The 21,703-nt window shown below is 36.5% G+C and overlaps 1 protein-coding gene across 1 annotated transcript in view; it reads right to left on the bottom strand.

Moving 5' to 3' along the window:
* LOC127835843 (ATP-binding cassette sub-family C member 4-like) overlaps window positions 1-21,703 on the bottom strand; it is a 63,696-nt gene that overhangs the window by 638 nt on the left and 41,355 nt on the right. Inside the window, exon 6 of the mRNA XM_052362271.1 lies at window positions 3,578-3,761. Coding sequence (XP_052218231.1) covers window positions 3,578-3,761 — 184 coding nt within the window. The remainder of the gene's footprint in view (window positions 1-3,577; window positions 3,762-21,703) is intronic.

Here is a 21,703-nt window from a genome sequence, read left to right as displayed (position 1 = left end):
TGGGAGTTTTCGCGGCTTATTTAAGAAATAATTCGTGTACGTTATAGTTTGTTGTCGAATAACCCACGGCCGGAAGTTTAGATGCGTAGGGATTAAATCACGAGTGCGAAGCACGAGTGATTTGAAACCACGCATCTAAACTTCCGGCCGTGGGTTATTCGACCACAAACTATAACGTACACGAATTATTTCGATTCTAACACGATTTTTACTAAAGATTTCTAGAATGTACATCTTATTTTTCTTGCATACTATTTTATGTGAAGCTCCGCCCATAAAAATAGCTTTCGGCTGTTCTGTCGATCAGATCTCCGCCCTCAATAACAGCCAAACTGGATGGAAAAAACCCATTTCATTTCTCACGTTTGGTTAACTAAGAACAACAACTTGCGTAAACTAACATGTTTTCATTGTACTCTTTAAATTAACGCAAGAGTGTTGAATCTACAAGACAACAACTCCGATTCGAACTTCAGCCATTTCAGTATCGAAGCAGCAGACGAACACCGTGGGAAATTGGGTCAAGTTTACGCATTTCTGTTCATAGCGTAGTATTTTGTCACGTGACTTTCATTCATAAAATACCGGATTATTACGCTGGTGGAAAATGTATCGGCATGTTTTGTTTAGCTACAGCGCGTGCTTTCAGTGTATAAGCTCCGCCCATAAGTTATTGCAGAATAACCCACGCTTGATTTCCTTCTTTGTCTATAGAAAACAAGTCACGTGCCGTGTTAGAATTAAGAAATAATATTTTTAACCAGGTTTTCCGAAGGAAAAAACTGGTTATTAGATTGGCGAATGCGGGCGGGCTGGCTGGCTGGCGGGCTGGCTGGCTGGCGGGCTGGCTGGCTGGCTGGCGGGCTGGCGGGCTGGCGGAATAAGCTTGTCCGGGCCATAACTATGTCGTTCATTGTCAGATTTTAAAATCATTTGGCACATTTGTTCACCATCATTGGACGGTGTGTCGCGCGAAATAATTACGTCGATATCTCCAAGGTCAAGGTCACACTTTGAGTTCAAAGGTCAAAAATGGCCATAAATGAGCTTGTCCGAGCCATAACTATGTCGTTCATCGTCAGATTTTAAAATCATTTGGCACATTTGTTCACCATCATTGGACGGTGTGTCGCGCGAAATAATTACGTCGATATCTCCAAGGTCAAGGTCACACTTTGAGTTCAAAGGTCAAAAATGGCCATAAATGAGCTTGTCCTGGCCATAACTATGTCATTCATTGTGAGATTTTAAAATCATTTGGCACATTTGTTCACCATCATGGGACGGTGTGTCCCACGAAAGATTCACGTCAATATCTCCAATGTCAAGGTCGCCACGACTAAAAATAGATTTAAAAAAAAAAAAAAAACTTACAAAGGGGGTTAATTTTTTTTTGTCATTTCAAAAGTTCAGTTTGAGTTTTCTCCCTTTATCAGATTTTTTTTCACAATGAAAACCTGGTTTTGTGACAATTTTGTCCCTTGTTCTATCATGGTTTGTTGTCGAATAACCCACAGTAAGGAGTATAGATGCGTAGGAATTAAATCACGAGTGCGAAGCACGAGTGATTTGATAACACGCATCTATACAACTTACTGTGGGTTATTCGACAACAAACCATCATAGAAAAATATTTTTTCGATTCTAACACGATTTTGATTGATTTGGTTCAAGCTTTATGACGTGAACTATATTTTTCAATACTCCGCCCTTCTTAGTACTAAGTTCACTATTTAGTGACGTCATTGAATTGTACAAACATATGACGTCATTTTCATTCATAAATAGTTTGCAAATGACGTCACTTTCATTGAAAACAACAATCGTAAAAACTTAATGTCGTCACGTTTATTGATGCTACTGAAAAGCTGACATGCTATAAATGTTTTCTGAATTACGTTTCCTAACAAATAACATTGTTTGTAGACGTTGCCACTTATCACCAAATATACAATTTATTGTTTCATTACATTTATATACATGCTACATTTATTACATTTCTTTCAGAGCGGGTTTTAGCACGTGCATTTTACTGCAATATTTTCTTTATTTATTCGGAACTATTTTCGAAACATTCAGCTCCGCCCATAAGTTATTGCAGAATAACCAACGCTTGATTTCCTTCTTTGTCTATAGAAAACAAGTCGCGTGCCGTGTTAGAATTTACATTATAACATATTGCTGGTCATAAACCTATAGATACAAAACAGAAAACCAAAAGAAGAATGGAAGTGAAATTTAAACATATGAGTCAACCGGCCACACGAGAAGTATCCGTATTTATAGGCGCGTTCTTCGAACAAACCTGTTTTAGTGGTTTGTCGGGCATTGCTATTTGATTCGATTATTAACAGTATCAATTATCATCGTGCTAATGCTTAAAGTGATATTATGGGCATTTTGCACTGTTGAATTGAGCTGAAAAGAATTAACAGGTCAAAATAGTTAGTTAAAATGTGGTTACTGATTAATTATCTGCAACTCACCTTGCTACCAGTTGTTTATAAAAATATATTTTATATTCGATATTCTTACGTGACCCACCCAGTCCTGTAAGCTGAAATGATCCGTAAAACAATTTCGTGTCTTTGTGTCGTATGAACAAATCTGCACTAAAACTAAATTTAGGTTCAACTCGTAAACGCATGATCAGTTGTCAAACGAAAGTACGGTTGATATTCAAATGCATTATTTTTCTCTTTCTGGTATATTGTTTTAGTATGATGATGCTGCATTAATTAATATAAGTGTATATGAAGTAGAAACATCAAAAATAATCAACGGTTGCGATAGACACCTATAAACTGTTACATGCTCATAATATCACTTTAGTACATTAGGCAATATGGACGAATAATTATTGTTAAATTTATCAACAATAATATTTATCATTGTATTGTTGAAAACACATTAAGAATCTATTATTTACATACCATAATTATATTGCTGAAAATCTTCATTTAACATATTTCTGGTCTAAAGAAAATTCCAGGTCACCTAGTTCACGGATAGCGTATTTATTATATAACGATTATTTTACTGGCCGCCAACCCCGGTGATGACCTGTATATAAACTCTGAATGTCCGCGAATTGACCCGATATACCTCGCGGGTTGAAATGCAATGCTTTAAAGTGAGGCCTCGCTTCCATTGCTCTTTATACTTTTACATGCTAACATGTTGACAGGAATAAGGAAGTAAGTACTAAATATGAGAACATAGCCTTTTAAGTATAAACGCTCTTGCGCTGGTAATACTCTGAAAATAAAAGGTGTACGCACAAACTGTATTGATGTCGAGAATTGAGTGTAAAACTGTTCTATCTATTAAGCCTTTTCATTCGAGATAAAATTGTTTCATACAGTAAAACAGTGTTACAAAGACGCGGATATGTTTCCAATGTTCTGGTGGTATACTCAAATCAGCCAATGGAATAAATGAAGTGTATTCACTCGTACCTAGCCGCGGGAAATTTTATTGGAATTTTATTGGACACTTACAAAGGTCAGGCTAAGGTGAAAACCTGGCTTAATACAGCTTACGCCGAAAAAATAATTTAAATTAATTGTTCGAATACTGAATGTAAGAAGCTGGTACCGGAATTTCGAAACGAGTTTCCCCATCAAGCCTTGAACGGGAACCAGAAGTAACAGAACTGCAAATCCTGCAAGTGTGGATGGACCCAGCTTATGCCACAATATTGCTAACACTGCTACAGCCTCCAGGGGACCAACCCACAGGAAGTGCAGAAAAATCACAGACTGAAAAATGAACAGAGGTTAGATATAACTAAACTTGGTTCAATATGTTCTTGCAATCCAGTACATCTTAAACAAGTGCACAAGGTAAATATTTAATTATTTTTCTAACTGTGTATAATATTTTGGCACAGAATAATTCAATGATCAGAGTCAATTTTGAGACAAAGGGCCATAACTCAGCCAAAACTGGTCAAAGTCATATTCCTTACTTGACTATCTTATACACAAACAGTTCATAAAACTATTAGATTCACATAGATTAGTTCTTGAAGGGGAGTAAAAATAGCAAAATGTTTGGATAAGATATACACTTGGAGACACTTCTAACGCATCACTTAATCATATCAATATAGCTCCCTTATTTTTGATCGGATTGTGTTGAAATATGGACCAAGAATTATTCAACACATATCTGATAATTCCTGAAAATTTAATTGAAATTGTAAAACAACAAAATATAAAACTTAACAAATTAAAAACGTCACTTCAAAAGTCAAATTCGCAAACTTGTAAACCGTAAAATAATAACAATGTGAAAAGCATGAATATCACGCATTTGAGTGGCTAATACTTTGTGTGTCCGCCCATGACTCTTACAACGTTAACACATCTATTTCTCATGGAAGCAACGTAGTTAATAATTAAATCTTGAGGTATATCACGCCACTCTTCCACAAGGGCATGTTCTAATTCACGTAAAGTGAGTGGTGCCACTGGTCTTCTGCGTACTGCCTATCCAATTCATCCCGAACGTGTTGGAATACATTTAGATCGGGTGAGTTTGGAGGGAAAGGAAGCAGACGAACGTAATGTTGTTGTAAAACGCCTGCGTCGTGCCTGCTGTATGAGCAGGTGCTCCGTCCTGCAACAAAATCATGCCACGTCCGCCGGCCCGTAGGTGCGGAATTGCAACTAAGAGCAAAACTTCCTGCTGATATCTAACAGCGTTTAGATTCCCGTGGATAATCACCAAACCTGTCTTTGTGTGTAACGACACTCCAGCCCACACCATAACGGAGACACCTCCATAGGGATCATGCTGAAACACACAATCATCGTTTAGGCGTTCACCACGACGTCTGTATACGCGCATATGTCCATCGTTGTGATACAGGTTGAAGCAACTCTCGTCAGTGAACATGACCTGTGTCCAGTCTGCTCGTGTCATACGCTGGTGCTGAGGAGCCTATCGGTAACGCAGCTAACGGTGGCATGAAGTCAGAATGAGTCCCCAAAAAGGCCGCCTAACTCGCAGTCACTGAGCGCAGAGCCGCTTTACAACTGTTTTAGAAGATACGGGTCTACCATGCGTTCCAATAGTTGCCCTCGCTGTACCTGCTGGAGTCCTGTAGCGGTTTTCAATGTGATTTGCAATCATCTGGGCATCTTGATACACCATTGTAACCTTCCTGCGAGTTTGCCTTGGTACCTCTACAACTCTGCCGGTATTTTGGAATTTCTGCCAAAGCCTACTATGGAGGACATATTTCTACCAAAGACACGTGCAACCTAAAAACCAAAAAATCCACAACATTCTTAAGTAAACATAACGACAATTTTAAATAGTTATATTTAATACAGTTAGGATGCCTAAACATTAAACTTCATATTTTACAGACTATCAATAAACCGCATTAACTTACACGTCTTAATGACTGACCGGCCTGCAACATGCCTATTGCGTGGTTGCGCGCCTCTATATATATCCAAGCCATATTGCTAATTTAAATTAATTTTATGTTTTTCTGGTGTAAAAACCCTTCCAGAAGGATGAAACTGAAAAAACATTACAATAATATCACGTTTTACCATTTCCACGTGCACAAATATGGAACCACACCTTCCCCATGTGCTAAAGCGTCCAATCGTCACGGATGAATGATTTTATCTTGAGCTTGCATAGAATGAAGTCAAATGATCGCCTTTAAAATTTTAAAGGCTCTATAAAGGTCACAAATCCTATTATTATGCATATCAACTGGTCTAATTTTTACCGGATTTCACTTACTCTTGCATAAAAACTGCTAATAACACAGCTTAGTGTCACACGTTCGGTCAGCGTGTGCTCTTTTTTTATGAGTGAACGATTTGTTACGATAGGTTGTTTCACGTTGTTTCCCAAAATGCGCAGGATAATGAAAGACTGTAAGTCAGAGCAACATTAACTGTAGAACTTTATTGACACAAACACACAGCAAGATGGCAAAAGAGCAGATGTCTTAAACAAATGTTATTTAATTGTTTACAATACAAATTTTACAACTGAAAGTATTCAATATCTAAAACATCAAACTTTAGGGAATAACTCGCTTTTAGCAAGAGTTAACTGAAGAATTTTAATATATAAAATAATCACCAAATATTCAGACTTGCATGTAGAATGAACAATGGTAATACATACAAAATACTGAACTTATATCACGTATACAAGTAAAGTAGAAATAAAATAAATGTCTTACCTGTAAGTCAGAGCAACATTAACTGTAGAACTTTATTGACACAAACACACAGCAAGATGGCAATAGAGCAGAGGTATTGAATCCATTCTGCGTTTGGCTTATATAGGGGTTGGTTGCCATCTGCTGTTGTTATGGTCACATTTGGTTTAGATTTGCTCTGACCCACAATTAGGTAATGACAACAAAGTATGTTGTAACATCAAAAGGGAGCTTTGATTAAGATGCCAATAACAGGCTGTCATTTAAGATCTCAACATGAATAATTTGTTTGTGACTTAATTTATGTTATGTTATAATCTTTTACATGCATTGTTGACAATATTGGAATATTGAAAAAGTGTTACAGCCAAACTGTAGAAGGATGTAATGTTGATGCAATAATCTTTAACAAGCATTGTTGCTTATATTGGAAATATTGGAAAGGTACTTGATGATTCTCTTAACAATAAGTGATGTAAATATGTTGTATAATATTGCGTTTACAACTAAAATTGTGTTACCCCTAAATATCATATTGCCAGAGATTGACAAGAAAACAGACATCAAGTGTAGCTGTACAAGATCATGAAACCCTACAACAATAAACAAATATACAAATGACATATACTATTAAACAAATATTCAAATGGTCAAATAACTATAAAAGCTGTGTACGGCTGTTGTTGGTCGGCTGTCGGTGGTCCCAGCTGTGGTCTACCCCTCTGTTGCCTTCGTCAAGGATCTGAGTCGGCTGTCGGTGGTCCTAGCTGTGGTCTGGTCCTCTGTTGCCCTCGTCAAGGATCTGAGGAGATATGGTCCTGGCACTGATGGGGTCCTCGTCATGGGATCGTCTGATTCTCCACCACTGTCACACGTTCGGTCAGCGTGTGCTCTTTTCTTATGAGTGAACGATTTGTTACGGTAGGTTCTTTCACGTTGTTTCCCCAAGTGCGCAGGATAATGAAAGACTGTAAGTCAGAGCAACATTAACTGTAGAACTTTATTGACACAAACACACAGCAAGGTGGCAATAGAGCAGATGTCTTGAACAAATTTTATTTAATTGTTTACAATACAAATTTTACAACTCAAAGTATTCAATATCTAAAACATCAAACTTTAGGGAATAACTCGCTTTTAGCAAACGGTAACTGAAGAATTTAGATATATAAAATAATCACTAAATATTTAGACTTGCATGTAGAATGAACAATGGTAATACATACTAAATACTGAACTTATATCACGTATACAAGTAAAGTAGAAATAAAATAAATGTCTTACCTGTAAGTCAGAGCAACATTAACTGTAGAACTTTATTGACACAAACACACAGCAAGATGGCAATATAGCAGATGTATTGAATCCATTCTGCGTTTGGCTTATAAAGGGGTTGGTTGCCATCTGCTGTTGTTGTGGTCACATTTGGTTTAGATTTGCTCTGACCCACAATTAGGTAATGACAACAAAGTATGTTGTAACATCAAAAGGGAGCTTTGATTAAGATGTCAATAACAGGCTGTCATTTAAGATCTCAACATGAATAATTTGTTTGTGACTTAATTTATGTTATGTTATAATCTTTTACATGCATTGTTGACAATATTGGAATATTGAAAAAGTGTTAAAGCCAAACTGTAGAAGGATGTAATGTTGATGCAATAATCTTTAACAAGCATTGTTGCTTATATTGGAAATATTGGAAAGGTACTTGATGATTCTCTTAACAATAAGTGATGTAAATATGTTGTATAATATTGCGTTTACAACTAAAATTGTGTTACCCCTAAATATCATATTGCCAGAGATTGACAAGAAAACAGACACCAAGTGTAGCTGTACAAGATCATGAAACCCTACAACAATAAACAAATATACAAATGACATATACTATTAAACAAATATTCAAATGGTCAAATAACTATAAAACTATTACTATAAAATCTTCAAATATGCAAATGACTGCATATATAAATGCAAAACAATATAAAATCTTCAAATATGCAAATGACTGCATATATAAATGCAAAACACTGTGAAATCAGGTACAACGTCGTCAAGAATTATGGAAGATAAACCCGTTTCATAATTGAAATGTTTACATTTTTGCAACTAACGTGATGTGTAGCCTCAGAGCGTTGACATATGCTAAAAACAGCCGAAAGAAAATTCAATTTTAATTCTATTTTACTAACTTTTTACCAGCAGAAAGTAACTTATTAGATCACTACAAACGCTTTTTGTACCTACTTTGTGAGTGATACCGGAAAACGTAAAAAGTCATCGTTATATTATTGGTGACCTGAGTTACTTTCACTTTCTCTTTCGCGAGTAAACAGCGATGTAAATAAACTGATTGTTTGTAAACACAAATGACTTGGAGGACACTTTATTCTGAGCTCAAAACAAGTTGTATTGCTCATTGTTTTATTATTATGTCCAATAGCATATATATATATATATATTGTTTATTGATAACCTTTATAAATAAATACGAAAAAAATATTAAAAAAACTGTTAATAATTACGTATCTTCACCTTTATAGAGTCTTTAAATCAATATCTTTACTCGTAACTGAGATATTCAAGATTGGAAAGTGATGCGTTAGAAGTGTCTCCGAGTGTAGTCTATATTGATACAGACATAGGCCATAATTCTGTAAAAACTTATTACAGCCAAAATTCCTTTCTTGACGATCATCTCTACACAGTAAGTTCATTCAACTGTGAAAGTTTCAGGAAGATTAAAACAGTTGTTAACAAGATATGTGTTTGTCAGAAACACTATGTGCACTTCTGCGCCGCTTTGATTTTTTTGTTTGACCTTTACCCTTGAAGGATGACCTTGACCTTTCACCACTCAAAATGTGCAGCTTCACGAGATACACATGCATGCCAAATATGAAGTTGCTATCTTCAATATTGCAAAATGTTAAAGTTGGGGCAAACAAACAAACAAACGGACAGAGCAAAAACAATATGTCCCCCACTATAGTGGTGGGGGACATAAAAAAGAGGACTTGAAAACAAAAGCTTCAACGGACTTTACATTCTACGGAGGAAATAAAGACATAGGGCCAGAATTCTGCCCAAACAAGCCATCGCTGAAATTTCTTTCTTTCAGTTCATCGACACATTTAGGTCATTCAACTGTGAAATTTTGAGCAAGATCCGTCCACTTATTAGAGATGAGTTTAAGCTTCATGATGAACATATGTGTGCACGGACAGGTGCAATTCTTCATGCCTCCCGATCTGAGGGAGCATTATGATTTAATAATCATTTTGGTCATTTTACTAACCGACATTTGTTGAGAATTTAGACCAGAACTGTTAAAATATTGTAGCCCTTAGACAACAGTTCTGAAATATAAAACTGAAAGAATATTGTAGTCCATGTATAACAGTACCGAAATATCGAGACAAAAATGTATTCAAACAATTGGAACAATTTTAACATAAACAAAGTTTCTCGCTTGGTAACATGAAACATTATTCTTGTCAAACATAAAAATAGTTGGATGGTATTAGTATGCGCAATAAACAGCAGATCTAGTTTTAAGAATGTTGGCATGTTAAACACAGCTGTGTCTGAGCTTGTTTCCTGCATTGCAAAATGATGATATGGCAATGCCCCAGATAATTATTTTGGGAAATAGGCATACATGCCAGAAATTTTTGGGTCCAAATGATCGGGACAGTCCATTAAAAATCTCGGGACATTTTACCAAAAAGCAGGACACTTAAAACGATCAATCATGCCACCTTTACTGAAGTCAGTTATCAGCTAATTACTTACAAAACCTCATAATTTCTGGCAAATATTGATGATAAATGTGTTTAGAATTGCATGAACACAGACGTTCCACATTTCTCGGAAGTAAACAAACATGTGCACTATGCAGATGAACCCATTTGTGACTAAGGCAACGTTCAAGGGGATGTGCGCACATCGATCACTGTTTTTATTCAACCAATCATCCATTAACTCTAAATTTAGATTGATGCAATATGTACAAATTATTTTCTGAAAATCAGCCAAAATCGAAAGTAAATTTATGGGGAAACACTCTTTTCCATTTTCCTGAATTTCCATTGGCTGTTTCGATTGGCTGTTTCGGCTATTGAAAATAGTTGTATGGCCATAGACGAGAAAGGCCGGTTATGGACGAGAAAGACCGGTTATAGAACATTTAGTTTTAGAAAGACGTCGGAGGACTAAAAGATAAAAAGTTAATAGTAAAAACATGAATTTCATTCTTAAATACGAATGAAATAATATGTACTGGTACTAGTCTTCTATCTGCAATGGTCAAATATGGATGTGTATGGTGTACTTAATAAATAAATAAACTACACGTATGGTTTATAAGTTTAATGTACATCGATAATAAATATATAATCAGGCAACTTGATAGTGCGCGTGAGCGCTACTGCAAGTCGACTATGGCCACAGTAAATAACTATTAAAATGACAACATTGTTCATTTCTTCAAGTCGACTATGGCCACAGTGAATGACTTTGAAAATGAAAAGATTTTTCGTTACTGCAAGTCAAATATAGCTACAGAAAATGACTCTTAAAATGTCACCACTGTTCATTAATGAAAGTCGACTATGACCACAGCAACTGACTCTTAAAATGACACAATTGTTCATTACTGCAAGTAGACTATGGCCACAGTTAATCACTCTTAAAATGGCACCATCGTTCATTACTGAAAGTCGACTATGGCCACAGCAAATGGCTCTTAAAATGTCCCCATCGTTCATTATTGAAAGTCGACTATGGCCACAGTAAATGACTCTTAAAAAGACACCATTTTTCATTACTGCAATTCGACTATGGCCACAGTAAATGACTCTTAAAATGACACCACCGGTAATTACTTCCAGTCGACTATGGCCACATTAAATGACTCTTAAAATGTTTCAAGTGTTCATTACTGGAAGTCAATTATGGCCACAGTAAATGACAATTAAAAAGGTCACAATTGTCCATTACTGCAAGTCGACTATGGCCACAGTAAATGAATCTAAAATTACACCATTGTTCATTATTGTAAGTCGACTATGGCCACAGTAAATGACTCTTAAAATGTCACAATTGTTCATTAATGCAAGCCGAATATGGCCACAGTAAATGCCTCTTAAAATGAAACCATCGTTCATTACTGCAAGTCGACTATGGCCACAGTAAATGACTCTTAAAATAACACCATCGTTTATTACTAAAAGTCGACTATGGCCACAGTAAATGACCCTTAAAATGTCCCCATTGTTCACTACTGCAAGCCGACTATGGCCACATTAAATGACTCTTAAAATGACACCATCGTTGATTACTGCAAATTGACTATGGCCACATTAAATGACTCTTACAATGACACCATCGTTCATTACTGAAAGTCGACTATGGCCACAGTAAATGACTCTTAAAATGACACCATCGTTCATTACTGAAAGTCGACTATGGTCACAGTAAATGGCTCTTAAACTGACACCATCGTTCATTACTGCAATTCGACTATGGCAAAGTAAATGACTCTTAAAATGTCATCATTATTAATTACTGGAAGTCGACTATGGTCATAGTAAATGACTCTTAAAATGTCACCACTGTTCATTATTGCAAGTCGACTATGGCCACGATAATTGTTTTTAGCTCATCTATTTTTTGAAAAAAAAATGAGCTATTGTCATCACCTTGGCGTCGGCGTCGGCGTTGGCGTTGGCGTCCGGTTAAGTTTTGCGTTTAGGTCCACTTTTCTCAGAAAGTATTAATGCTATTGCATTCAATCTTGGAACACTTACTTACTATCATGAGGGGACTGGGCAGGCAAAGTTAGATAACTCTGGCGTGCATTTTGACAGAATTATGTGCCCTTTTTATACTTAGAAAATTGAAAATTTTGGTTAAGTTTTGCGTTTAGGTCCACTTTTCTCAGTGAGTATCAATGCTATTGCATTCAAACTTGTTACACTTACTAACAATCATGAGGGGACTGGGCAGGCAAAGTTAGATAACTCTGGCATGCATTTTGACAGAATTATGTGCCCTTTTTATACTTAGAAAATTGAAAATTTTGGTTAGGTTTTGTGTTTAGGTCCATTTTATTCCTTAAGCATCAAAGCTATTGCTTTCATACTTGCAACACTTACTAACTTTCATAAGGGGACTGTGCAGGCAAAGTAATGTAACTCTGACTGGCATTTTGACAGAATTATGTGCCCTTTTTATACTTAGAAAATTGAAAATTTGATTAAGTTTTGTGTTTAGGTCCACTTTATTCCTACAGTATCAAAGCTATTGCTTTCATACTTGCAACACTTATTAACTATCATAAGGGGACCGTGCAGGCAAAGTTATGTAACTCTGACTGGCATTTGGACGGAATTATGGGCCCTTTATACTTAGAAAATTGAAAATTTGGTTAAGATTTATGTTTTGGTCCACTTTACCCCTAAAGTATCATAGATATTGCTTTCATACTTGGAACACCTAAAAAACTATCATAAGGGTACAGTAAAAGGACAAGTTGCATAACTCTGGTTGTCATTGTTACGGAATTATGGCCCTTTTTTGACTTAGTAACTTTTAATATATGGTTAAATTTTGTGTTTCGATCCACTTTACTTCTTAAGTATTAAGGCTATTGCTTTCAAACTTCAAACACTTTCATGCTATCATGAGGTTACTGTACCTGGCAAGTTGAATTTTACCTTGACCTTTGAATGACCTTGACTCTCAAGGTCAAATTATTAAATTTTGCTAAAATTGCCATAACTTCTTTATTTATGATTAGATTTGATTGATACTTTGACGAAACTACTCTTACCTGACATACCACAATAGACTCCACCCAAACCGTCCCCCGTGCCCTCCCCCCCCTCCCCCCCACCTCTCCCCCCTATTTTTTTTAATTTTTTTTAAGATCATCTCACAAATGACCACCACACCCTCACACTATACCCCCACCCCACCCCACCCCCCCATTTTTTTTTATTTATCATCTCACAAATTACCACCACACCCTCACACTATACCCCCACCCCACCCCCCCCCACATTTTTTTTTTAAACGGTTATGTTTGAAATACCGTCCAACCATCGCACCCAAAAAATCCCCCCCCCCATCGCCCTTCCCCCCACCCCCACCCCCCCCCACCCACCCCCCTCTCCGCCCCTGATTTTTTTTTCGCTTTTTTGGAAGATAATGTAATAACTGTCCACAACCCCACACTAACACCCCTCTTCACTCCACCCCTCCCTCCTTTGTGATTGAAAATGAGAGTCCCTTCACCTTTAAAAAGAAAATAGATGAGCGGTCTGCACCCGCAAGGCGGTGCTCTTGTTTGAAATATCAACAATGTTCATCATTGCAAGTTGGCTATGTCCACAGTAATTGACCTGTGAAATAGCATTAATGTCATTAATTGCCAGTTGACTATGGCCACAGTTATTGCCCAATGGAATAAAACAAATGTTCTTTATTGCAAGTCAACTATGGCCACCTTAATTGCCCTTTGAAATACGACTTATGTTGTTTCTTACAAGACGAATATTACCACCGTAATTGACCCTTTAAATATCATGAATAATAATAACGTAAGGAATTCCGGACTACCGGTACTCTCTGTTTGTTCAAACGAGACAAATTGTGTCCCAGTTACAATAACGCGTTAATATCCATCACGCAGAAATTCAGTTTTGCTTTCAAGATGAGAAAACAATCATTACCGAAATAGTAAAGTGTCACGATAAGAGGAAAATTGTTTAATGATCTAACCACAATGTTTGCCGAACTTGGTCAGCACGTCTGGAAATCGTTCCTGAACGCCTGGATAGGCTGCTCTTATTTACAAGTTTGCTTTTTTGAATTAAATTTTGTATCAAAAATCATTGTGCTAAAATGTGGCATTTAGAATTCGCAATGAGATTTATAATGAACCTCTTGATGCGAAAATGGGTCTTATTCAATATGCGCCCATCATATAGAAAGCCAACCCAGCCTGCGCAGTCTGGTCAGGAGATACATAATGAGACCATTACATATTGAGTGATTTTATAGCGAACAGCATCGCCTCTGACCTGACTGCGCAAATGCACATGTTGGGTCGCATGACGCGGCTATGAAAGTGTGATTTAAATGTTTCGAAATAAAACTGCGTTTAAATCAAATATTACCATACGAAATATTTTGATAGTGAAGAAAAACACTCATAATAAGGTATGTAAGGAGACATATGATGTGCACTCCCGTAGTATATTTTTTATCTACTTACACTTATGTGTGGTTTGAAAATGCTAACAGACATTTCATGCGGCGAATATGCACCTTACAGGTGAAAAAACAACAACACAATAGTTCAACTTTTGTTTTCATTTTATTTGTTTATTCAGAACAGTAAATTGCAAACTTTATTTAAAAGTCAGCGTTTACGCCTACTAGACATTTCAAAAGATATTTCTTGTTATATTTAGTTGTTTTCGGTTTTAGCGATTATAACGCATTTTTGAGGCTGTCTATAGTACAGTTTGGTCAAAACGAAAATCAGGATAGGGAAAAACAATATTTTTATTGAAAAAAACGTAATCACAGAATGCAATACGGTAGAAATAACTAAATATGAAAACACAGCATTTAACAACAAACGCTATTGCGCTGACAATCTTCTAAATTAAAAGGGGCACACAAATGTATGGATGTCTTGAGATGATCGTGTAATTTTTCAATACCTATAGCCTTTGTTTTGAGAGGTAAAGTAGATTCATGCTGAACACGCATTTAACATTGATACAAAGACGCGGTCGTTTTGCCGATGTTCTGTTGAATTATGCTCAAATCAGCCAATTGAATAAATAAAGTGTATTCATTCTGATCTAGCCGCGGGATATTTTACTGGAATGTTATTGGTCATGTTTAAAGGTCACCTAAGGTCAAAAGTGACGTAAAACAGCTATGCCGAAAAAAACACGAGATTTTAAGAACATGCATTGTTCCAAATGCACAATTGCTTCGTTCAAATGCGTTGGTTGATTTTAATAGTATTTGTGCTGACGCCCATACATATTTCTTGCTTCATTTGCTTCAGTAGTCATATAGTAAAATGAATAAAGAAAATTTAACGTATTATACAAGCAAATAAGATGAAAGAATATCCCCCGCCGAGTTAAAAAATCTGAAGATTCAATCAAAGTATACAACTCTGAACCGACCAAATCATCCTGACAAATGTTGTGCAAGAACCACAGAATAATGCTATTACACGTTTAATTTTCATTTCATTCAATTTCATACAGCAGCAAATACATATCAATTACCAATTTCAATCAATACAGGGGCCATAACTCAATAAAACTTGAAAGTGTTTCACCACAATATGACACATACCATTTAATTCAAAATTCATGATATTTCATACAAAAGTTCTTGAGGTACATTAATTTTAATAAAAAAGGGGCATTACTCTTGAGATACCAATCCGATCCCGGCGAAATTTATGCATGCGCCATCCCTGTATGATGACACACATTTATTTTTGGTCTCATTAAAATCCAAGCAAATGTTTCTTCTAAACAGTTCTGGACTGACAATATTACTTAAATTTTGATTTATTAAGGGGCATAACTCTCAAAATACCAATGCTGTTCAAACAGAATTTACATGTGCACCAGCGCAGTGTAATGTTATGCGTGTATATGTAAGTATATTTTATGAACTTCCACGCAATAGTAACTGAGAAACTTCTCCGAACAGGAAACAAAGTCAATTTAAAGTAATAAAGGGGGCACAACTCTTGAGTTATGAAGGCTGCCGTAACATAATTTGGGCTTTCACCACCGCAGTATGTCGATACATATTTATTTTACGTATATTGAACCTTTATGAAATAGTTACGTGTGCACCATGGTTCTATGAGGGTGCATGTTTATGTTAAGTTTCATACACCTTAAAATGCAATAGCTACTGAGAAACAGTGGGAAAAAAACAACCTCAATATCCATCAAATAAGTCTGGAATTGTCAAGGCTATCCAAATAGAATTTACGCATGCAGGGTCATTTTATGATGATGCATAGTTATTATTAGTTTCATGAACCTCCATGCAAGCTCCGGGCAAGAACAAATCTTCAATTTTAATCAATAAAGGGGACGTAACTTTGAAGTTACCAAGGCTATAAAAACAATTTACACGTGCATCATCGCAGTATCATTATACACATTTATTTTAAGTTTTATGAAATTCCACGCGATATTTACTGAGAAATAGTTCCGGACGGTTAACAATTTTACAATCATTAATTTCATATAAATAAGCTTGAATGCGTTAACAGACAGATTCCTAAGTAAATACGCGGGAAGTTTGTTCAGTTGATGTTCTTTGAGTTGGTCGTCTTATTTTTAATATAGGCTTTTTCCTATACATTTGTTTTCATATCCATACCAGCTGAATAAGTTCACGTTCCAACATAATACCACATTCATATAACTGGAAATAAATTCTTTAATAAAACATAATCATTCGATCAATGCATTCCAAAAAAGAATACGATTATGCAAAAAAATAACGAATTTCTCTTCATATTATACTAACATTATCTTACGGAAGACGTCTACATTTTTAAATATTAAATCATGTCCTTTAAGTCATCTTATTAACTTTCATCCAGCGTTAAGCTTCTTCTCGCTCGCGTACGCGATGCGTAAATAACTGAATCGGTGTAAAACTGCAAAATAACCGTGTGCGTGTGTGTGCGTGCGGGAATGCGTGTGTGTATGTGTGATGCATGTTTGTGTGCGTACATCCATTCATGCGTGCGGACAAAAAAAATCACACACACACGCGCACTCAAGCGCGCGCGCCCGAACGCTTGCATTTATATTGACTTATGCGCTATGTGAAATTTTGAATTCGACCAAAGGGGTGGAGAATATATTGTGTTTTGAGGCAACACTTTTATGCCGGGATTTGACATGGAATGTCCAACTGGAACGTTAAGGTAACTTCTATTTTGTAAGCATCCAACTAGCTAAACAAGTGTATCTTAAGGACAGAGATCAAGTCAAGGTCGGTCGACAGGACAACAATGGGATCCCATTTGTTTTTCTTGGATCTAAGACGTTTGACTGCCAATTCGGAAAAGACAGGAAAACTATATTTAAAAAACAGAGAAAAGCAAACAAGGTCAAGAGTGTTTATAATAATTCAAATTAAAGTAAAAGCTAAAGCGCAAACGTTAATTATTATGAAATAAAGATAACATGAAGTTCTCTTTTATCTTGTCCTCGTACATTTTTTTACTGTGGCCATAGTCGACTTGCAGTAATAAAAAATGATGTCATTTTTATTTTGAGTAATTTACTGTGGCCATAGTCGACTTCCAGTATAAACAATGGTAAAATTTAAAGAGTCATTTACTGTGGCCATAGTCGACTGGAAGTAATTACCGGTGGTGTCATTTTAATGGTCATTTACTGTGGCCATAATCGACTTGCAGTAATGGAAGTTGATGTCATTTTAAGAGTCATTTACTGTGGCCATAGTCGACTTCCAGTAATGAACAATGGTGTCGTTTTAAGAGTCGTTTACTGTGGCCATGGTCGACTTGAAGAAATGAAGGTGGTGTTATTTTAAGAGTCATTTACTGCGGCCATAGTCGACTTGCAGTTATGAACAGTGGTCACATTTAAAGAGTCATTTACTGTGGCCATAGCCGACCTGAGTAATGAACAATAATGAAATTTTCAGAGTCATTTACTGTGGCTTTAGTGGACTTCCAATAATGAACGGTGGTGACATTTTAAGAGTCATTTACTGTGACCATAGTCGACTTGCAGTAATGAGCAATGGTGTCATTTTAAGATTCATTTACTGTGGCCATGGTCGACTTGCAGTAATGAACGATGGTGTCATTTTAAGAGTCATTTAATGTGGCCATAGTCGACTTGCAATAATGAACAATGGGGTAATTTTAAGAGTCATTCACTGTGGCCATAGTCGACTTCCAGTAATGAACGGTTGTGTCATTTGAAGAGTCATTTACTGTGACCATAGTCGACTTTCAATAATAAACGATGGTTTCATTTTGAGAGGCATTTACTGTGGCAATTTCGTCTTGCAGTAATAAACAATGAGGACATTTTGAGAGCCATTTACTGTGACCATAGTCGACTGGCAATTATGAACGATGGTGTCATTTTAAGAGTCATTTACTGTGGCCATAGTCGAATTGCAGTAATGAACGATGGTGTCATTTTAAGAGTCATTTACTGTGGCCATAGTCGACTTGCAGTAATGAACGATGGTCTCATTTGAAGAGTCATTTACTGTGGCCATAGTCGACTTTCAATAATGAACGATGATGTTATTTTAAGAGTCATTTACTGCGGCCATAGTCGACTTTTTATAATGAACGATGGTGTCATTGTAATGGTCATTAACTGTGGCCATAGTCGACTTTTTAGACATAAACGATGGTGTTATTGTAAGAGTCATGTACTGTGGCCATAGTCGACTTGCAGTAATGAACGATGGTGTAATTTTTAGAGTCATTTTCTGTGGCCATAGTCGACTTGCAGTAAGGAACAGTGGTGACATTTTAAGAGTCATTTACTGTGGCCATAGTCCAATTGCAGTAATGAACGATGGTGTCATTTTAAGAGTCATTTACTGTGGCCATAGTCGACTTGCAGTCATGAACGATGGTGTCATTTTAAGAGTCATTTACTGTGGCCATAATCGACTTTCAGTAATGAACGATGGTGATATTTTAAGAGTCATTTCCTGTGGCTATAGTCGACTTTGTGTAATGAACGATGATGTTATTTTAAGAGCCATTTCCTGTGGCCATAGTCGACTTTCAGTAATGAACGATGATGATATTTTAAGAGTCATTTACTGTGGTCATAGTAGACTTGCAGTAATGAACAGTGGTGACATTTTAAGAGTCATTTACTGTGGCCATAGTCGACTTGCAATTATGAACGATGGTGTCATTTTTAGAGTCATTTACTGTGGCCATAGTCGACTTTTAGTAATGAACGATGGTGTCATTCTAAGAGTCATTTACTGTGGCCATATTCGACTTTTAGTAATGAACGATGGTGTTATTTTAAGAGTCATTTACTGTGGCCATAGTAAACTTGCAGTAATGAACTATGGTGTCATTTTAAGATTCATTTACTGTGGCCATAGTCGAATTGCAGTAATGAACGATGATGTCATTTTAAGAGTCATCTACTGTGGCCATAGTCGACTTTCAGTAATGAACGATGATGTCATTTTAAGAGTCATTTACTGTGGCTATAGTCGACTCGCAGTAATGAACGATGGTGTCATTTTAAGAGTCATTTACTATGGCCATATTCGACTTTCAGTAATGAACGATGGTGTCATTTTAAGAGTCATTTACTGTGGCCGTAGTCGACTTTCAGTAATGAACGATTGTGTCATTATAAGAGCCATGTACTGTGGCCATAGTCGACTTTCAGTAATGAACGATGGTGTCATTTTAAGAGTCATTTACTGTGGGCATATTCGACCTGCAGCAATGAACAATGGGGACATTTTAAGAGCCATTTACTGTGACCATAGTCGACTTGCAATTATGAACGATGGTGTCATTTTAAGAGTCATTTACTCTGGCCATAGTCGACTTGCAGTAATAAACGATGGTGTCATTTAAGAGTCATTTACTGTGGTCAAAGTCGACTTGCACTAATAAACAGTGGTGACATTTTAAGAGTCATTTACTGTGGCCATAGTCGACTATCAGTAATGAACAGTGGTGACATTGTAAGAGCCATTTACTGTGGCCATAGTCGAATTCCAGTAATGAACGATGGTGTCATTTTAAGAGTCTTTTACTGTGGCCAAAGTCGACTTGCAGTAATGAAAGATGGTGTCATTTTAAGAGTCATTTACTGTGGCCATAGTCGACTTTCAATAATAAACGATGGTTTTATTTGGGAGTCATTTACTGTGGCCATATTCGACTAGCAGTAATGAACAATGGGGACATTTTAAGAGCCATTTACTGTGACCATAGTCGACTTGCAATTATGAACGATAGTGTCATCTTAAGAGTCATTTACTGTGGCCATAGTCGAATTGCAGTAATGAACGATGGTGTCATTTTAACAGTCATGTACTGTGGCCATAGTCGCATTTCAGTAATGAACGATGATGTTATTTTAAGAGTCAATTTCTGTGGCCATAGTCGACTTTTAATAATGAACGATGGTGTCATTTTAAGGGTCATTTACTGTGGCCATAGTCGACTTGTTAGAAATGAACGATAATGTTATTTTAAGCAGGGGTTTTTTTAGAGAAAGGGGAAGACGCTGGACGCTGGGTGAAAGGGGAAAAATAGTGCGAAAGAGACATATTAGGGGAAAAAATAAAAACTGTTCATTTCAATGTCTATAACTCATCAAAAGAGGCTTGTCTCCGTCCTTTTTGTTCTAAAACACATCTAACACGTATTAAAGTCAAAGTCCTTAATTAAGTTGCAGGTGTAGATCTAATTATGGGAAATGTTTTCAACTATATTTCTGTACTGGGGCCGGGGGACGATGTCAATTTTGTGATTTCAATTTCATGATGAATGGGTTGACGATCTTGATCTGCTACAGTATTGGAAGGGAAAGGAGCAGCAGCTGCCGATTGTCTACTTTCACTTTCACAATGTTCGATGTTGATTACCTCAGAATCCTGATGGGTTATAACGGTTTTCGATGATTCTTTCTTAAAAAATGCCTCGATGCGTTCAGTATCTTCCGAGTCCGAATGTTTTATTTTGTTTGTGTAAGAACGCCAATTGTGAGACATTTTTTTCTGTTTTCACGTTTATATCTTGGCTTGCACATAGCCCGGATGAAAATTCGACTGGTTTCTGGTAATTTATTGACGAAACACCCTTCTCGCGCAAGACAGGTATCCAGTTAAATAGTCACATGATTATTACGATTAGTTGCCCAGTTTACATAACGTTATTTAAGAGCTATATTTAGAATAACTGGGATTCCCAGATTGTTTGTATTCGTCTGGAGAGAGAAAGATCGTTGTACATGGTGCAAATTGGATAATTGTCGAATGCCCAAAGGAAAAATAAGCATTTCTTTGAGAGAAAATATTATATTTTGGTGAAAAATGATATTTTTGGTGGGGAAATTGTATTTTGAGGGGAAAAATTCTGGTAGGGGAAGTCGCCGAATATCGGCGTCACTTTCTTAGTAAAAAAAACCCCTGTTTTAAGAGTCATGAACTGTGGCCATAGTCGACTTGCAGTAATGAACAATGGTGTCATTTTTTGAGTCATTTACTGTGGTCATAGTCGACTTGCAGTAATGAACAGTGGTGACATTTTAAGAGTCATTTACTGTGACCATAGTCGAATTGCAGTAATGAACGATGGTGTCATTTTAAGAGGCATTTACTGTGGCCATAGTCGACTTGCAGTAAAGAACGATTGTCTCATTTTAAGTGGCATTTACTGTGGCC

The sequence above is a fragment of the Dreissena polymorpha genome, chromosome 6 (genome assembly GCF_020536995.1).
Source record: "Dreissena polymorpha isolate Duluth1 chromosome 6, UMN_Dpol_1.0, whole genome shotgun sequence".
Taxonomy (NCBI): Eukaryota; Metazoa; Mollusca; class Bivalvia; order Myida; family Dreissenidae; genus Dreissena; species Dreissena polymorpha.
Note: the sequence above shows the minus strand (reverse complement) of the source record. Positions and strands in the feature narration are given on the sequence as shown.